Source organism: Pteronotus mesoamericanus, unplaced genomic scaffold (genome assembly GCF_021234165.1).
Source record: "Pteronotus mesoamericanus isolate MK-2021 breed Mesoamerican mustached bat unplaced genomic scaffold, CSHL_Meso_final contig_130, whole genome shotgun sequence".
Taxonomy (NCBI): domain Eukaryota; kingdom Metazoa; phylum Chordata; class Mammalia; order Chiroptera; family Mormoopidae; genus Pteronotus; species Pteronotus mesoamericanus.
In genome coordinates, this window is record NW_026555060.1 from 5,311,598 (window position 1) to 5,327,090 (window position 15,493).

Genomic DNA, 15,493 nt, shown 5'->3' on the forward strand with positions numbered 1-15,493 from the left:
GGAAATAACATTAGGTACAATTTATTGAGCACTCTTGTGTTCTAGGTGTGGCCTTTTTTCCTTTTTTTTTTTTTTTACACATAGTACTGTATTATCTTTATTTTCACAAACTGCTCTGACACCTGTATTGCCACGTTTTATACTGCAGTAATCGGAATGAGTCAGGACGAGAGGAGATGGGGCATTCCAGGGAACGGGGTGGGAGAAGACCGAGAGGTGTGAACAACAGGGGGGGGGGGGGGGGGGAGAGAGAGAGAGAGAGAGAGAGAGAGAGAGAGAGAGAGTGTGTGTGTGTGTGTGTGTGTGTGTGTGTGTGTAATAAAGGTACCTCTGGTAGTTTGATATTTCAGATGTAGAAAAAAGAGTACATTAGAAATGACCAAATTTAGAAAATAAAAGAGGGCCACATACCTAAGGACACCAGAAATTCATGGAGGTCACGGGGGCTTTGTGTGAAATGCTGGTGGGTTCCGATTTTCTCCTGCGGCAATAGAGGAGGGTTTTTGTTTGTTTTAATGAACTACAAGTTCATGGGGGTGTAATAGAGTTTTTGTTAGTGTCACTCACATGTGCGTATCTGGACTTGGAAAGAGAAAATACATGAGCTTTAAATGACATTGAAGGCATCTATTAATATGTTCAGAGTAAAGTTATAAGTGCAATTCTGTTCCTGCTATACAAAACTTTTCTGACAGCGATTTTCAAAAATAATGCTTGGTCAATATTCATTCCCCAAGATTGTTCCGAGGCAGAGGGTGGCCTCCCACCAACTTTTGCAAAGTGATAAATTGTTGTCTAATATTTAAAGTTATTAATACCCTAAGGGGCATATCTAGGCATGAAACATCTGAGAGTCAATGGAAACGAGGCCTGGTTTATTGTTAAATTGAAATTAGCATTTTAAATTGAAATTAGCAATTTAAATTAGTATTTTCTATTTTTGTATCCTACATGATACATTATAATATTCCAAGTAAATATAAGTGTTACTTAAAATATGAAACACTTTCATTGTCTGAACTTCTGACACATAAAAACTTAAGACAGTTTAATATCAGAGCTTTCAATTCCTTGGCTAAATCCTGCCACATCTATTGGCAAAAATCTGCTTGAACAGAGCCCATGATTCTCAGTTCTGAAAGCAAATGGCTTTGGCTTTAGACCTAACGGAAAATTTCAAAAGGCAAAAAGAATTCGTTGTTCCTCAGAATTGGCTTTCCCCAAGAGATCATTAGTGACTCAGATGGTTCTCAGCTGCCCATTTCTGTTCCTCTTCCTTTATTCTTAAAGTCCCATGTTTCCTTCTGATCTGTCTTCCTTTCAGCCAGAAAAACTTCCTTTAGCATTTCTTTTAGAATAGGTCTGCTGGTAAAACATTCTTTTATTGGGCTGGCCAAAAATTTAGAGTTTTTTTCCATATGATGGCTCTAGTAGCGCTTAGTTGTCTTTAACTTCATTCAAAACAATTTTGTTAGGTTGTATTTTGACAGCTGTCATATCAGCGTGCATTTTTTAAAACATATCAAAATTAGTGAATTTTTGGGCAGCCATTTTAATAATGAGGATGTAAGAAAATATGTAACGTTTTCAGCATATTAGGCTTTATTATTTCAAGAAAGATAAAACACAACTGAAATGCAAAAAAAGATTTGTGCAGTGTGTGGAGAAGGTGCTGTGACTGATCAGACATATCAAAAGTCATTTGTGAAGTTCCTTGGTACTATTGACATTTTGGCCAAATAAATCTTTGCTGTGGGGCTGTCTTATGCATTGGAAGGTGTTTATCAGCACCCCTGGCCTCTACCCACTAGAAGCCAATTGCAGGAGAGAGCCGACATACTCAAAATATCCACATCAACAAAGTTATTGGTGAAAATGAAAAATGTGTCTTTTATGTTATAGAAAAAACTTAATGAACTTTTTGGCCAACCCAATAGTTTTTCTTCATCTAAGAATTCTGCTCTGATTCCTGAAAGATGTTTCCGCTGGAATTCTGGGCTGCCTGTCCCTTTCAGTACTTTTTAATTGTTGCTCCACTTTCTTCTTGCCTCCTTGGTCTCTGACGAGAAATGCACATTTAAATACTAGTTCCTCATATAAATAATATGTTATTTTCTTTGGCTACTTCCAAAAATTTTTTATCTTTGGTTTTCAGCAATTTGCTTATGATATGGATGGGCCTGATTTTCTCTGGTTTATCCTGTTTGGGGTTTGCTGAGCTTTTTGATGATGTAAATGTATGTCTTTTACCAAATTTAGGAAATTTTAAGCCATTATGTCTTCAAATATATTTTGTGCACTAATCTTTCTCTTCTCTTTTTTGGGACTCCAGTGACGCACATGTTAGACCTTTCGATATTGCCCCACAAGTCCCTGAGGCTGTTTTATTCCCCCCAATGTCTTCAGTCAGTGCTTCTGAGTAGTCTGTCTTTAAGTTCACTGACTTGCCTGTCTCCATTCTGTGAGTGGTTTTTTTGAACTTCAAATATTATAGTTTTCAAAACTAAAATTTCTATTTTTAGGGGGTTTTTTTGCATGTGTGTACTTCTTTGCTGAGAACTTCTGTCTCTTCATTTCAAGAGTATTTACTTTTATCATGGAGTATAGGAAAGACTATATTTTAAAGCCTTTGGTAATAGCTTCAACATTGGGGTATCTTCCCCTGAGAATTGCTCACATTTTACTAGTGCTTTTTATAGTGGGTAATTTTGTATTGTATTCTGAACTTTTTCAGTATTATGTTGTAAGACTGTGGGTTCTGTTCAAATCCCTTGGAAAACGTTGACTCCACGCTGCAGGGGGGATGGTTCAGGTTTCACAGGCGCCGCTGTGTCCCCCACGGGAGCCATCCAGGGCTTAGTCTGGGACTTGGGTAGTTGCTTCTTTCATGGTCAGTTCTCAAAGCCCTTGCAGTGCTGCTTTGGCTGGGTCTGTCCCACACACGTGCAGCTTGAGAGTGAGGCTAGGACTGACGTCCGTTCACACACAGAATTAGGGGATCTTTTCCAGCTCTCTCCTGTTTGGTCCCTGTTTTCCCCATACTCTCTGGCTCCCAGCAGCCCCTTTTCCTGGACAATCTGGCTAGAAAGACAAGTTCCCGTGGTCATACGGCAGCCTGTACCGTCTACACGGCTGGGACCACTCTCAATAAGAGAGAAAAGACACTGAGGATTCCGCTCATACTCTTTGGACCACGGGTCCTTTTCCCAGTTCCTCGGGTCAGAAAGAAGGGTCTTCTCTTGGGGTTTAAAATGCCAGCGCCAGCCCTGCCCAGTGCAGGCTGTTTTAAGTGGAATCACTGCGGTGAGGGGCAGGGCGAAGGAAAAAAGGAGAGAAGGGAGGGTTAACACTGGATTTCCCCAGGCTCTTGAGCTCACAGTGGCCCCTTTCTCTCATCCTCTGGTTTTAAGGCAGGGCTTTTCTCCCAGTTTTTGCCACCACACTGTCTGCGTGGTTCTGCCCTGGCGCTGTTCTCAGGTCAGAGCTGCTACAGAAAAGGTGGGGAAAACCAGAAACGCACCCCCTGTCTGGGTCGCGCTGCAAGGCCGGGCCCCCGCCCACGGCACTGCCGCACTTCACTTCACAGAGCCCCCTTCGGAGCCCAGGGCGGCAACTGTGGTAAGTGGGGAGGGGGGAGGCTGTGGGGGGTTCTGCACCTTGGCCAGCAGCACCACCCCGTGTACCCGCAACGACACCGGGCAGGTTTGCGTTGTAGAAAAGCCTCTCCAGCAGCTGTGTGTGGAGTGAGACAGGAGGAAGGGAAGGTGGGGGGGAGGGCGCTCCCCTGTCCAGGAGAATGACCCCACGGGTCTAAGGGCAATACAGCAGAGAAACGGATGGATTTAAAAAGGGTGGGGGGGCAGTAAATGGACAGAACTGGTAGCAGATTGGATGTGGAGCGTGGAAGAGGGGAGAGTCAAGGATGATTGCCCAGTTCCTGGCCAAGGTGTCTGTCAGGACTGAAACAGGAAAAACAGGAAGGTCATTTCAGGAGGGACGAGGGTGAGCTTAGTGGAATTTAAAGAAATATTTTTTCTCGTGTATCCAAAATTCCTGATACCAAGAGACCATATTAAGTAAAGATGACAACTTTCTGGTCACCAGCCGGCCGGCCCGAGGGGAAATTGTCAAGAACCACTCTTAACAGGGAATGTGCTAGAGGATATATGAAATGGCAGCCGAGTCCCCTGTGACCTTTCTGCTTTGATCAGGTCACACCACATGAGAAGGAGGTTTGACTCAGTTTTTGTCAGCAGGACAGAAATGGCCCTGACTTCACTGCGTGAAAGTCAGCCAAGAAAACAGCCCCGGGCTGCTGCCTGCATCCTCCCAGTGTTTACTAGCAGGGGCCTGAATTCCACGCTGCCCCTAAACCCCAGCCACAGGGCTAGGCATCTTGAGGTACTCGTCTGAGGTGAAGACAGCCCACCAGCAGAGGCCAGCTGTGTTCGTAGTGACATTCTTGACAACACTGTCCGCTCCAGTCCTCAGAACAGAGGGGGAAGCTGGGGGGAAGTTCAGTATCCCCTACAAACATCTACCTAAAAGGAGGAATATGTGCTCTTCAAATTATTGGCCAATCTTAATGATAGCACACACAAAAATAGTAACTGGACTGTGTGTAATACTTTCGTATTTTCCAAAGTGCTGGTATAAGCTTTTATTTTATTTGAGCTTGAGCTCCATAATATTCTTTATTTATTTTTAGAGAGAGGGGAAGGGAGGGAGAAAGAGAAGGAGAGAAGCATTGATCAGCTGCCGCTCTCATGCCCCCAACCAGGGACCTGGTCTGAAACCCAGGCTTGTATGTGCCATGACTGGGAATCAAACCAGTGACCTTTCAGTTCACAGGCTGGCATCCAGTTCACTGAGCCATACCAGCCACAACAAGCTTCATAACATGCTAATGTAGTGATTAGAAGCCTGAATGCTGGAGCCAGAGGATCTGGGTTTAAGCCTGGCTCTGGCACTTTCTAGCCATATGAGCTTAGGCAAGTTAAATAACTGCACTTTCCTCATCAGTAAAACCAGGATAATAATAGTATCTATCTCATCAGGTTGTTGTGAATGGTAATTGAATAGTAACATACTTAAATAGTGCCTGGCACAGAGAAGGAGCTCAGTATTTAAACATTATTATTAGTTTTAGGTAGGTATTATTATCCCCTTGCGGTGGTAAGAAAGCTGAGACAAAAGGTCGAGCAACTTGCCTGATGGTGAGTTTTCGGTCAGAGCCTGCCTCCCGCCTCCCAGTCTGTGTTTGGCCTGGACCAGTGAGAGGGGACAGGTGGCAGCAAGGGTCTGTGAAAGTGTGCAGAGAAACAGCCCTCATAAATGGCATCTCACACAGATCAAGTTAAGTTTATCCCAGGTGAAAATTTAAGTGGATAAATGTCAATTTTGCAAATTAAATAGCTCCCAAGAAACTAGCAGGTTATAAAAAGAGAAAAGAAAGAAAAAGACCCACCCAATATCTCTCTTCTCTCTCCAGTGAATTCTGCAGGTAGAAGTCAGTAGCTGTTTTGGGAAGAGACCTGCCTGGCAAAGCAATGGCTGTTTAATACACCCAGCTTTCCCTTGCTGCCTTCAGCTACCCAGATCCCTTTCAACTGCATTTTAAAATCCTCATTTCCATATTTTAAAGTCTTGGTAAAATAAAAAATTTCAAAATACCATCCAAATAGGCAACATTTGGGCCAGAAGTGACTGAATTGACTGTTAAGTATACTTGTATTAGCACATATGGCCGAGCTGTTGATATATCACACTACATCCCAGCAAATAGCTTTCAGAAACTGAAATGCCACCAAATGCGTGCTGGTCCTTTTCACAGAAGCCTCCCTGGGTCACTCCTAGGCATTTTCATCCCCCTCTGGCCTTCCTACCATGAAGCCTGGAGGCCCATCCGCTGCTGTTCTGGCTGACGGCTACGGTTCTGCCCGGCATTGATGTCTTTGGAAACCGAAACTCAGGAAGGCCTGAGTGGGTTAGACGGCTGAGCCTGAGCACAGACGGCTGTTCAGCTGTGCCAACAACTTCTTTGGCCCTTCCTCGCCCACGGGACTGTGCCCTGAGCTTACTTGGTGGCTGCCCTTTCAGCACTGCTGACCTGTCACCATTAAAGCCAGAACTAGGACATTTCAAGGACATTATAAATTTAGTCAGGTTGGAAGAGCCTGAGAAAGTTGGGGAGCTGAGTTCAGCAGAAACTCAGAGAAAGTTCTTTCCTCACTTCACCACTCACCCCTACATGTGAAGATTTATTCCTACTGGTTTCTGCTCATTTGAAAATTAAAAAATCATCATACCATCCCCTAAAATAATAGTGACTGAGAGCCATAATGAGGATTTTTTTTAACAATATTAATTTAAAATTTTTCATGCTCACCCAAGGATTTTTTTTTTTTTCATTTTAGAGAGAAAAGAAGGGAGAGAGAGAGAAATACCGATATGAGAGAGAAATATCAGTTGCCTCCTGTATGCACCCTGACTGGGGATTGAACCCACAACCTTTTGATGCACAGGATGATGCTTTAACCAACTGAGCCACCCATTCAGGGCTTAATTAAATGATTAATAAAACTGTTTTGAGTTCCCTCCAGAAATGGCACACAATATTAGTTTCAAAAGTAGTCATAGGAATATGGAAAACACAAGGCTGTTGCCCTTCTTTCTACTGTTTAGTTTTTTAAAAGGCGTTTTTTAAACTATACTTCTCAAGCTGTGAGGTGGAAATGGATCGCCAAGCCTTGAATAAGCAGAAGGCCTTTTCCTTTGGTTGGAGCGCGAGGCACGTTGCTGCTCAGTTAACTGCCTCTTGGGATTTTGGTATTACCCAGTTTTCTATAGCAAAGTACCATCCAGTCACAGAGTGTCGAGCCTAGGAAATGCAAGCTAAGAGGTTAAAAGAAATCCTGGCCTGACTTCATGTTAGTGTCTCTCTCATCCATCTGAAAAACAGGAATGACATTGGACTTGCCTTAACCCTGTCTCGCAGGAATGTGGGGAGATGTGACAGCCAGCAGTGCTGCTTTTTCCCACTGCTTTCCATTCCAGTGTCCTTGCTGTTCTCAGCATAGGGCCTGATGTCACAGAGCAAGATCACCACGTCCTGCTGGGAGTTTTGCTGGAGGGACCTAGAAGGTTATTTTGCAGGCAAATAGCATAGCTGCGGGCTAGAATAATTTTTTGGAAAACAGTGAGCTCTCTAGGAAACTATAAGGAAAATTAAACAATCAACACCAAGCAATATTCACTCCTCCCTGCATTATTCTGGGCTCAGACTCTCCAGTTGAATAATATAACATATGTGTGTGTGTGTATAGTGGAGAGGTATATATCTCCACTACTGAAATTATCTTTTGCATTGACTTTGCCTTAACAAAAGAGCTTGAGGAAATCTAAGATTATACCCCATGATGAGAGGGTACAGCAGACAGAAATTTTTCATCATCCTTCTGCCTCTGGGATTAGGCAAGTTGAGAAGACAATAAGATGTCACCCAGAACTTGACTATTTCAAGAATATTAGATTGAAGTACATCTGACTGTCCATCTCCAAGATAGGCAGATTGCAGGGAAATAAATATTTCCCTTTATCATTGTGATTATTGTATTCTCTGGTGTTGATGTTGAAGAAGTAACACAAAAAGTCATCAGTACCCTTCAATTCTGTTAATCAAAACTATTTCTATTTTTTCCCCTTCCTTTAAAATGAAGATTTATTCTGGTAGAAATTGGAACCCTTTTGTACCACATTTGCAATTGAAACCATACAGCTTGGAATGCACACACACACGTGCGTGAGCTGGAACCTTTTTAATGATCAAGAAATAGGTTTTACCCACAAAAGATTATGTCCTTTTTTCATCTGGCCACTTTAGGCTAAGAGAAAAATGAAAGAATCAAAAGCCATAGAGTTTTAATTTCTCTTGCCTCAAGAAGTAGTAGATATTTCATATAAACAAAGTCACTCTTGAAACCACTAAGCTTTATTCCTTCAATTAAATATATTGGCTATTTGTGTAACTGTTTTATGTGTAGAAATTAAGGTGGCAAATTACATAGTTCTGGTAAATAGAAAGAGTGGAATGCAATGGAAAGAACAAGGAGCTGAATTCTGACAAAGGTCTCGTGTGAATATTTATAACGATTTTCCAAGGGTAGCCCCTAAAGTCAGGCTGGTTTGCGTTCAAGGCAGTCCCACTTAATGGTACACATGTCCTAGACCTCACTTCACCTCAGTGTGTCTTAGTTCCCTCACCTGTTGTATGTGGATAAAATAGTGTCTACTTCAAAATTTTTGGGAAGACTAAATGAGATAATCCAAGTACAGTTTCTCATATAGCGCATATAATTGCTCTACAAATGGTATCTGTGATTAATATCCAACCCAGCTCTGTGATCTTGGGTAAGTCCCATAATTCTTTGACTCTTGCCTTCACTATTTGTAAAAATGGTATTAACGAACGCTGCCTGCCTATGACATGGTATTGTTGTGAGGATCAAACGAGAGTGTGTCTTTAAAAAGAATTGAAATGGAAAAAAATATAATAAAGATTATATATTTTTTTAAAGTATTTAAGAAACCAGTTGGGGAGTTGGAGCTGTACACACCATAACACAACTGGGAAACAGTAGGAGGTAATTTATAATCAAGTGTTGGTCTGTGAGGACTGAATAGGTTCAGAGAAAGACAGCTGCAGATATTTTGGGAAAGGAAGGAGTATTGTGGCCTTAATGTAGGGGGGCAGTCCATGTAGAGTGGGGACTTTCAGCTGAGCGTTGAAGAAAAGACAGGATGTCGTGGGGAGAATTGAATCCTCCTTCCGGTGCCCACTCCCAGCTGACTAACCTCTGCTACGGTCTCCTCTGTGGTTACAGGCCGAGCTGATTGGAAGTCTCACCCACAAGCTGGAGACTCTCCAGGAAGCGAAGGGGAGTCTGCTAATGGACATCAAGCTCAATAACGCCTTGGGAGAAGAGGTGGAGGCTTTGATCAGTGAGCTCTGCAAGCCCAATGAGTTTGACAAGTACAAGATGTTCATCGGGGACTTGGACAAGGTGGTAAACCTGCTGCTCTCTCTCTCGGGGCGCCTGGCCCGCGTGGAGAATGTCCTTAGTGCCCTCGGTGAAGATGCCAGCAATGAAGAAAGGGTAGGTGGCCTAGCAATTCAATTCAATGGGATTTCCCTCTGAGCCCACAAGCACAGAGAAGTACAATTAGACATGATCCCTTCTCTTGAAAAGATTGCAATCTATTTGGGGCAGGGAGAGAGGCCAAAGTATAGATAACCAGGAAACAGAGAAGAAGGCACATTCCATGCCAAGAGATAATGCTGACACTGCAGGCTCAGGGAACACTTAGGAAAGTGAAAACACAGGTGCCAGAGTCCCTTTCCTTCCTTGCTTTTGGGGGTTGACCTTAAAAGAGAGGACAACAAAACTTTTGAGGATGAGGAGGGGGCACAGGAGCGTGAGCTCAAGTCCCAGAGAATCTACGGTTCACCTGGAGGGCCACAGGCATGCAGTCAGGATGCACCCAGGTGTCTGCACCACACCCCTTACTGGGAGGAAGGGGACAGGTAATAACAGTGGTGGTAATACTGGGTAAAACTCAAGTACTTCCTCTGTGTCAGGCGCTGTGGGCTCATACACTCCGTGTGCAGTCTCATGGAACCCTCACAGACCAGTAAGTGATAGAGCCAGGATATGAGGATTCCTGCCGCAGACCCCACATGTCATTCTCCTCACTGAACTTAATTCCATTGCTGCAGAGCATTCTTCATCTACTCATCTGTACAACACATATTCACTGCATGTCTAGTGTGTGCCACTTACTGGTCTGGGCACTTGGGATGGATCTGTGAACAAAGCAGGCAGAGCCCTGCTCCCATGGAACTAACTTATCAAGGAAGTCAGACAATAAATGTCACTAACACACGCACGCATGCACGCACACACCTGAAGGCAGTAGGTGCTCCAGCCATCAAGACACTCCTTTGCTTTCTGGCCCCTCCTGTCTACAGCGCACACACTTGCAAGCTCGCTTGCTCTCTCTCTCTTTCAGTGCTGTCAGGGATTCCCCAATTATTTCTCTTAATGCAGTGCATTGAAGAGAAAAATGTCTTTTTTTTCAAATAGATTTCTAAAGGATTAGAAAAAGTCCAGATGGTAAGCATTTCGGAATATGACTGTGTATCCAGAAACTTTCTGTAGCCCTATGCCTAGCGAGCGCCCTCCTCATACAAATGCGCTGAGCTTTGGCTTCCTCTTCTAGACACTGTCTAATAGTTCCTGCCCCAAAAGGGTTGTTTTTTCCTCCTCCTTCCACTCAGCAAACAAGGAATGAGAACCTGTAACACAGCAGGTGCTGTGTGGGCTAGGGATGAATACCGGCTAAAACACAGGCCCTGCCTTCCAGGAACTCGCCAGGTAAAACCAGTAAGGAAGCAGCGAATGTATCCAACGTGCTACAGCACAGCAATAAAGTCAGAGCTGAGCAACACTTCTCAGGGCGTGGAGTGGGGTGAGGCCAGGAAAGACTTCATGCAAGTGGTGCTTAATAGAGTCTAGAAGAATTTAATAATTGTAGGTGGACTAAGAGTGGAAGGGCTTCACAAATTAGAAGAAGTATCATGGACAAAGAACATGCCATTTTCAAAAAGCTGATTTTCTTGTGGTTGGCGTGTCTAGAACATAGAATGATTACTTGGTTTGTTTTTAAAAATAGTGAATTATAGACAGTATTAGAAAAGTTTGTGGTCAGGGATTGGGCAGGAAGTAGATCCCTGATTTTTTTGACTTGATAGCTCAATCAAAGGGGGTATTCAGAACACCAAGAAAAGCCAACCAGAAGACTTGAATAGGCATTTCTCCAAAGAGGACAGACAGATGGCCAAGAGGCTTATGAAAAAGATGCTTAACATCATTAGTCATCAGAGAGATGCAAATTAAAACCACAATGAGATTATCACCTCACACCTGTCAGAATGGCTATCATCACTAAATCAGCAAACAACAAGTGTTGGCAAGGATGTGGAGAAAAGGGAACTCTTGCACACTGTTGTAGGATTATACATTGGTGCAGCTGCTATGGAAAACAATGCAGGGATTCCTCAAAAAATTAAAAATAGAACTACCATATGACTCAGCCATTCCACTTCTGGGTATTTGTCCAGAAAAATCCGAAACACAATTCAAAAGATATATTTATCTCTATTTTCATTTCTGCATTACTTACAATAGCCAAGATACGGGAGCCACGTTAAGTGTCCATCAATAGAAGATTGGCTGAAGCAGTTGTGGTACATATATACAACAGGATATTACTCGGCCATTAAAAGGAATGAAGTCTTACCATCTGTGACAACATGGATGGACCTAGAGAGTATTATGCGAAGTGAAATAATCAGACGAAGAAAGACAAATACCATATGATTTCACTTATATGTGGAACCTAATGAACAAAGTATCAAAAAAGAGGTATCATTGAAGGTATGGGAAAGATTGAGGGCAGCCAAGAAGGGATAATGAAGCCCCCCACCCCCAGAGCCATTACCACCTCTAGACCTGGAGGGGCAACAGGAAGGGTCCCCGTCAGAACTGCAGCTGTGCCTGTCCCACAGCCCTGAGGCCTTGGAGAAGGAGTGCAGCCGCCCCCACCAGCTAGCAAGGACAGCCCGGGATAAATGCCCTGGTTTCCTTTTTCTCCCACCCTCCAGTCTCCTGCCCATGGCTGCCACTGGCCAAACCCAGAGGGCACGGGAACACAGCTGGTGCAGGCCTCGAGCCCAGCTTTCCTAGGCAAGAGCAGTGCTGAGGAGAGTGAACCCAGATGGGTACACAGTATCCAGTGCAGAAAAGAGTGACATGGACCTTGTGTGTCATGCTCCAGACTTTGAACTTTGTAGCCAATTGTCCAGGAAGGGCCATAAGCTAATTTCATGACTTAATCAGCCTGGCAGGGATGAGAATGATGCTTACAGTTGGGAGACTTATTATAATAGCCTAGCACAAAAGCTTCAGGCTGTTAATTTGGGCAGTTGTCATGGGGACAAAGAATAGAGAATGAATTTGAATTAGCAGGTGTGTTGCAAGAGAGGAAGGGTAGAGCAGAAGATAATTCTGAATTTGGCCACTTGGGTGGAAGCTGCAGATACCCGAGGAAGGAATACTGGAGTAGTTTTCAGTTAGGGGAAGGTTTTTCACAATTGAATTCAACTCAACACAATGCATGCATACACTCTCAAATACAAATCAGTGCTTGCTCACCTCCAAAATACAGTATCCGTCCTAGTTTTTGTAATGATAGTCTTTGTTAAGAAACTGAAAGTACCAATAGGAATGAGAGAAGGAAGATTATGTGGTTCAATAAATGCCAAATTCAGGATAATAGTTACCAAAGAGAGGAGGGAGGGAAGGGGAAGATGGGGACTGAGATAAGTGTATGTAAGGCTGCAGCTGAATCTAGATTTTTATTTTTAATCTCAAGCAAATATGAAAAATGTTCATGTTGAGATACACAGCTATAATGTCACTAGAGATTTCTGGTATTTACAATATTCCATTTTTTTCATTTTTATTATTGAATTTATTGGGATGGCATTGGTTAATAAAATAATAGGTTTTAGATATATGATCCTATAATACAACATCTGATCATTGTATTGTGTGTTTACAGCCCCAAGTCAAGTCTCTTTCCATCACCATGCAATTTTTTTAAAGGTGAGAAAGAGGTTCTCACTTTTTAACTTATATCTTTACAGTATTTTGAAAAGTTTCTTTATTCAAAATCAGAGTTGTTGGTTTTTTTTAGGTGTGCTTTTCTGATGGGGGGAGACTATGAAAATGGAGATATTTGTAAGACAAATCTATAACTGCACTTTTTCCCCTAGACATTATTATGTTAAGGTAGGTTAATTCAAGGAAAGTTAGGCCAAAGACCTATGAGCCTTTCATAACCTTACATAAGCTAATTTGTATTGAGGTATATATTTAAATCTAGTTCTTGATTTTCATTTTTATGTTTCTCAATCACTTTGGCCTGAAAAGTATGAATGATTAAATATAAAATTTTTTAAATTTTTGAAATGACATTCATTATATGTCAGCATATTGGTGGGGAAGGAGGGGGAACACCACACTTTAAAAATTTTTATAAAGCATATTTTCCCTAAAGAGAACATGCTACCTTACCATTGGGTTTGTATAAGAGACTCTCAGAATATGAAATTGCCATTATTATTAAATAGAATTTATACCATGTTAGATTCGGAAAAGTAAAAGAGATCTGGCAAATGGAATTTTGGGATTCCATTTCTGGATTTCCTTAGAGATGGTAAATAGGAAGTTCCCATCATTGACTGTGGGTCAGGACAGAGGATCTCCAGCTTGAGCGGCAGAAGAGTCACCTAGGAAGCCTGCTAACCCTCAGGTTTCTGGGCCCCTCCCCCAGAGCTTTTGATTCAGTAGGTGAAGTAAGGCCTGAACATTTGCATTTCTGACAAATTCCCAAGTTAGCTGCTACTGGTTAAGACCTAGAAAACCACTATAAATATAAACACTTGATGATTAGCTTTTTTCCCTCTTTAAGTTTTCTATTGTTGTAAACTCTATATAACAAAATTTGCTATCGTTCTGTTACAGTACCTACTTCAGTAGTATTTAATTCATATTATTGTGCATCCATTTCCAGAACTCTTTCATCCTGCAAAACTGAAATTTTATACTCATTAAACAATCAGTCCCCACTTCTGCACCCTCTAACCCCTGGCTACCACCCTTCTACTTTCTGTCTCCATGATTTTGACTAGTTTAAGATCCTCATATAAGAGGAATCATTAATTGTGCTTTTAATGTAGAATCCTAAAGTCAAGTCACTACCCCAGCCAATTCAAGGTAAGTAAGCGCTCTCAAGAAAGTTGCCACATGCCTTTCCAAGTTAGAGAACCATACGTATGTAATGGAAAGGTAATAAACTGGTTTTCAAAAACATTCATTCTCCTTAATTTACAGTGACAATTGAAATAAGAACGTGGCTATTTTGCAGCCCTGTGAAAGGGAGTAGCTTTGCAGGCAGTTTGGCTGTTTCCTTCCACCCCCTTGCCTGCCGCTCATCTGCCTGTTTTGCCCCGGCAGAGCTCGCTCAACGAGAAGAGGAAGGTCCTGGCGGGGCAGCATGAGGACGCCCGGGAGCTCAAGGAGAACCTGGACCGAAGGGAACGCGTGGTCTTGGACATCCTGGCCAATTACCTTTCAGAGGAACAACTCCAGGATTACCAGCATTTTGTGAAAATGAAGTCAACTCTCCTCATTGAGCAGCGAAAGCTGGACGACAAGATCAAACTGGGCCAGGAGCAAGTCAAGTGCCTGCTGGAGAGTCTCCCCTCGGATTTCGTTCCCAAGGCCGGGGCCCTGGCCCTGCCCGCGGACCTCACCGGGGAGATGACTCCTGCCGGCGGATGCCCTCTCAGTGCTGTCCTCCCCGCGTTAGCCTCTCCGCTCTAACCTCTTCTCAGACACCTGACCAAAACATCGCCCTTTCAACACTATTTAATCTGAAAAATGTTTCAACACAAACCACTGTTTAAACTCTATGGGTTTTAGGGGGTTTTCTGGATAAAAGGAAAAGATTCTATCCAGGAAAAAACCTGGTTTTTTTCTCCTCACCCTTCATGATAGATCGAGAGCTTGAATGCTGCTGGGAACTTATCCCTTTCTATTACTACTTTGTAATAGAAAATTAATGAAACTGAGAGAACTGACTGGAGGGTGTTTGATTAGTTTCCAACAGGCTGAGTCAACAGAGATCAGTGTGTGTCCCCTCAGGAATGTATCCACAGTGGCCTTCCTACTGTGAGCAGTGTATCCTGACAATAGGTACAAGTACTATTAATGAAGGGTCTGCAACATAAAGCCTTAAAGAGACACACACACAGAAGAAAACTAAAACCCTGAACATTGCTATTATTTATATTTTTAAAAATGAACAGGATCATTATGTTTGTGTGCTAACCACTCATTTGATTCTATTTTGTGGGGGACGTAGACAATTATGTTTGAGCTTTGTATTGTGAAAAACCTTAATGAAATGAATTCCAAAGACAGTCATATTGAGTGTGGAGATTTGTTCTTAAACTCTTGACTTGTCTGCCTTATTTTTATCAATACAAGCAGCCCTCCCACACGTGTGTTAGACCGAGTCCCAGGGAACCTGCTCCCACCGCCGCCGGCCCTCACCACTCCACTCCTGCCTGCAGGACCGCACGCACCTCCAGGGAGAGGGCAACAAGGCTACCGCCTCCCTTCCTAGGCCTTCCTGTCGTCACTGTGCTGGGCAGAGAAAGCTGTATTTTGCTAACAAGGACAGCAACTCCCCAGCCTAAATGACAAGAGGCAGGTCAGAAATCAAGACAATTCAAAACTGAATTCACATTGTCCTGCGCGGGATCTGGGCCAAGTACAGCCCATTTAGTGAGGTGGAGTATCAGGTT

The 15,493-nt window shown here is 42.9% G+C and overlaps 1 protein-coding gene across 1 annotated transcript in view; it reads left to right on the forward strand.

Annotated features, from left to right (window-relative positions):
- SHROOM3 (shroom family member 3) overlaps positions 1–15,058 on the forward strand; it is a 201,824-nt gene extending 186,766 nt beyond the window's left edge. Inside the window, exons 11-12 of the mRNA XM_054594464.1 lie at positions 8,883–9,155; positions 14,139–15,058. Coding sequence (XP_054450439.1) covers positions 8,883–9,155; positions 14,139–14,507 — 642 coding nt within the window. The 3' untranslated portion in view covers positions 14,508–15,058. The remainder of the gene's footprint in view (positions 1–8,882; positions 9,156–14,138) is intronic.
- The last annotated feature ends 435 nt before the right edge of the window (positions 15,059–15,493 follow it).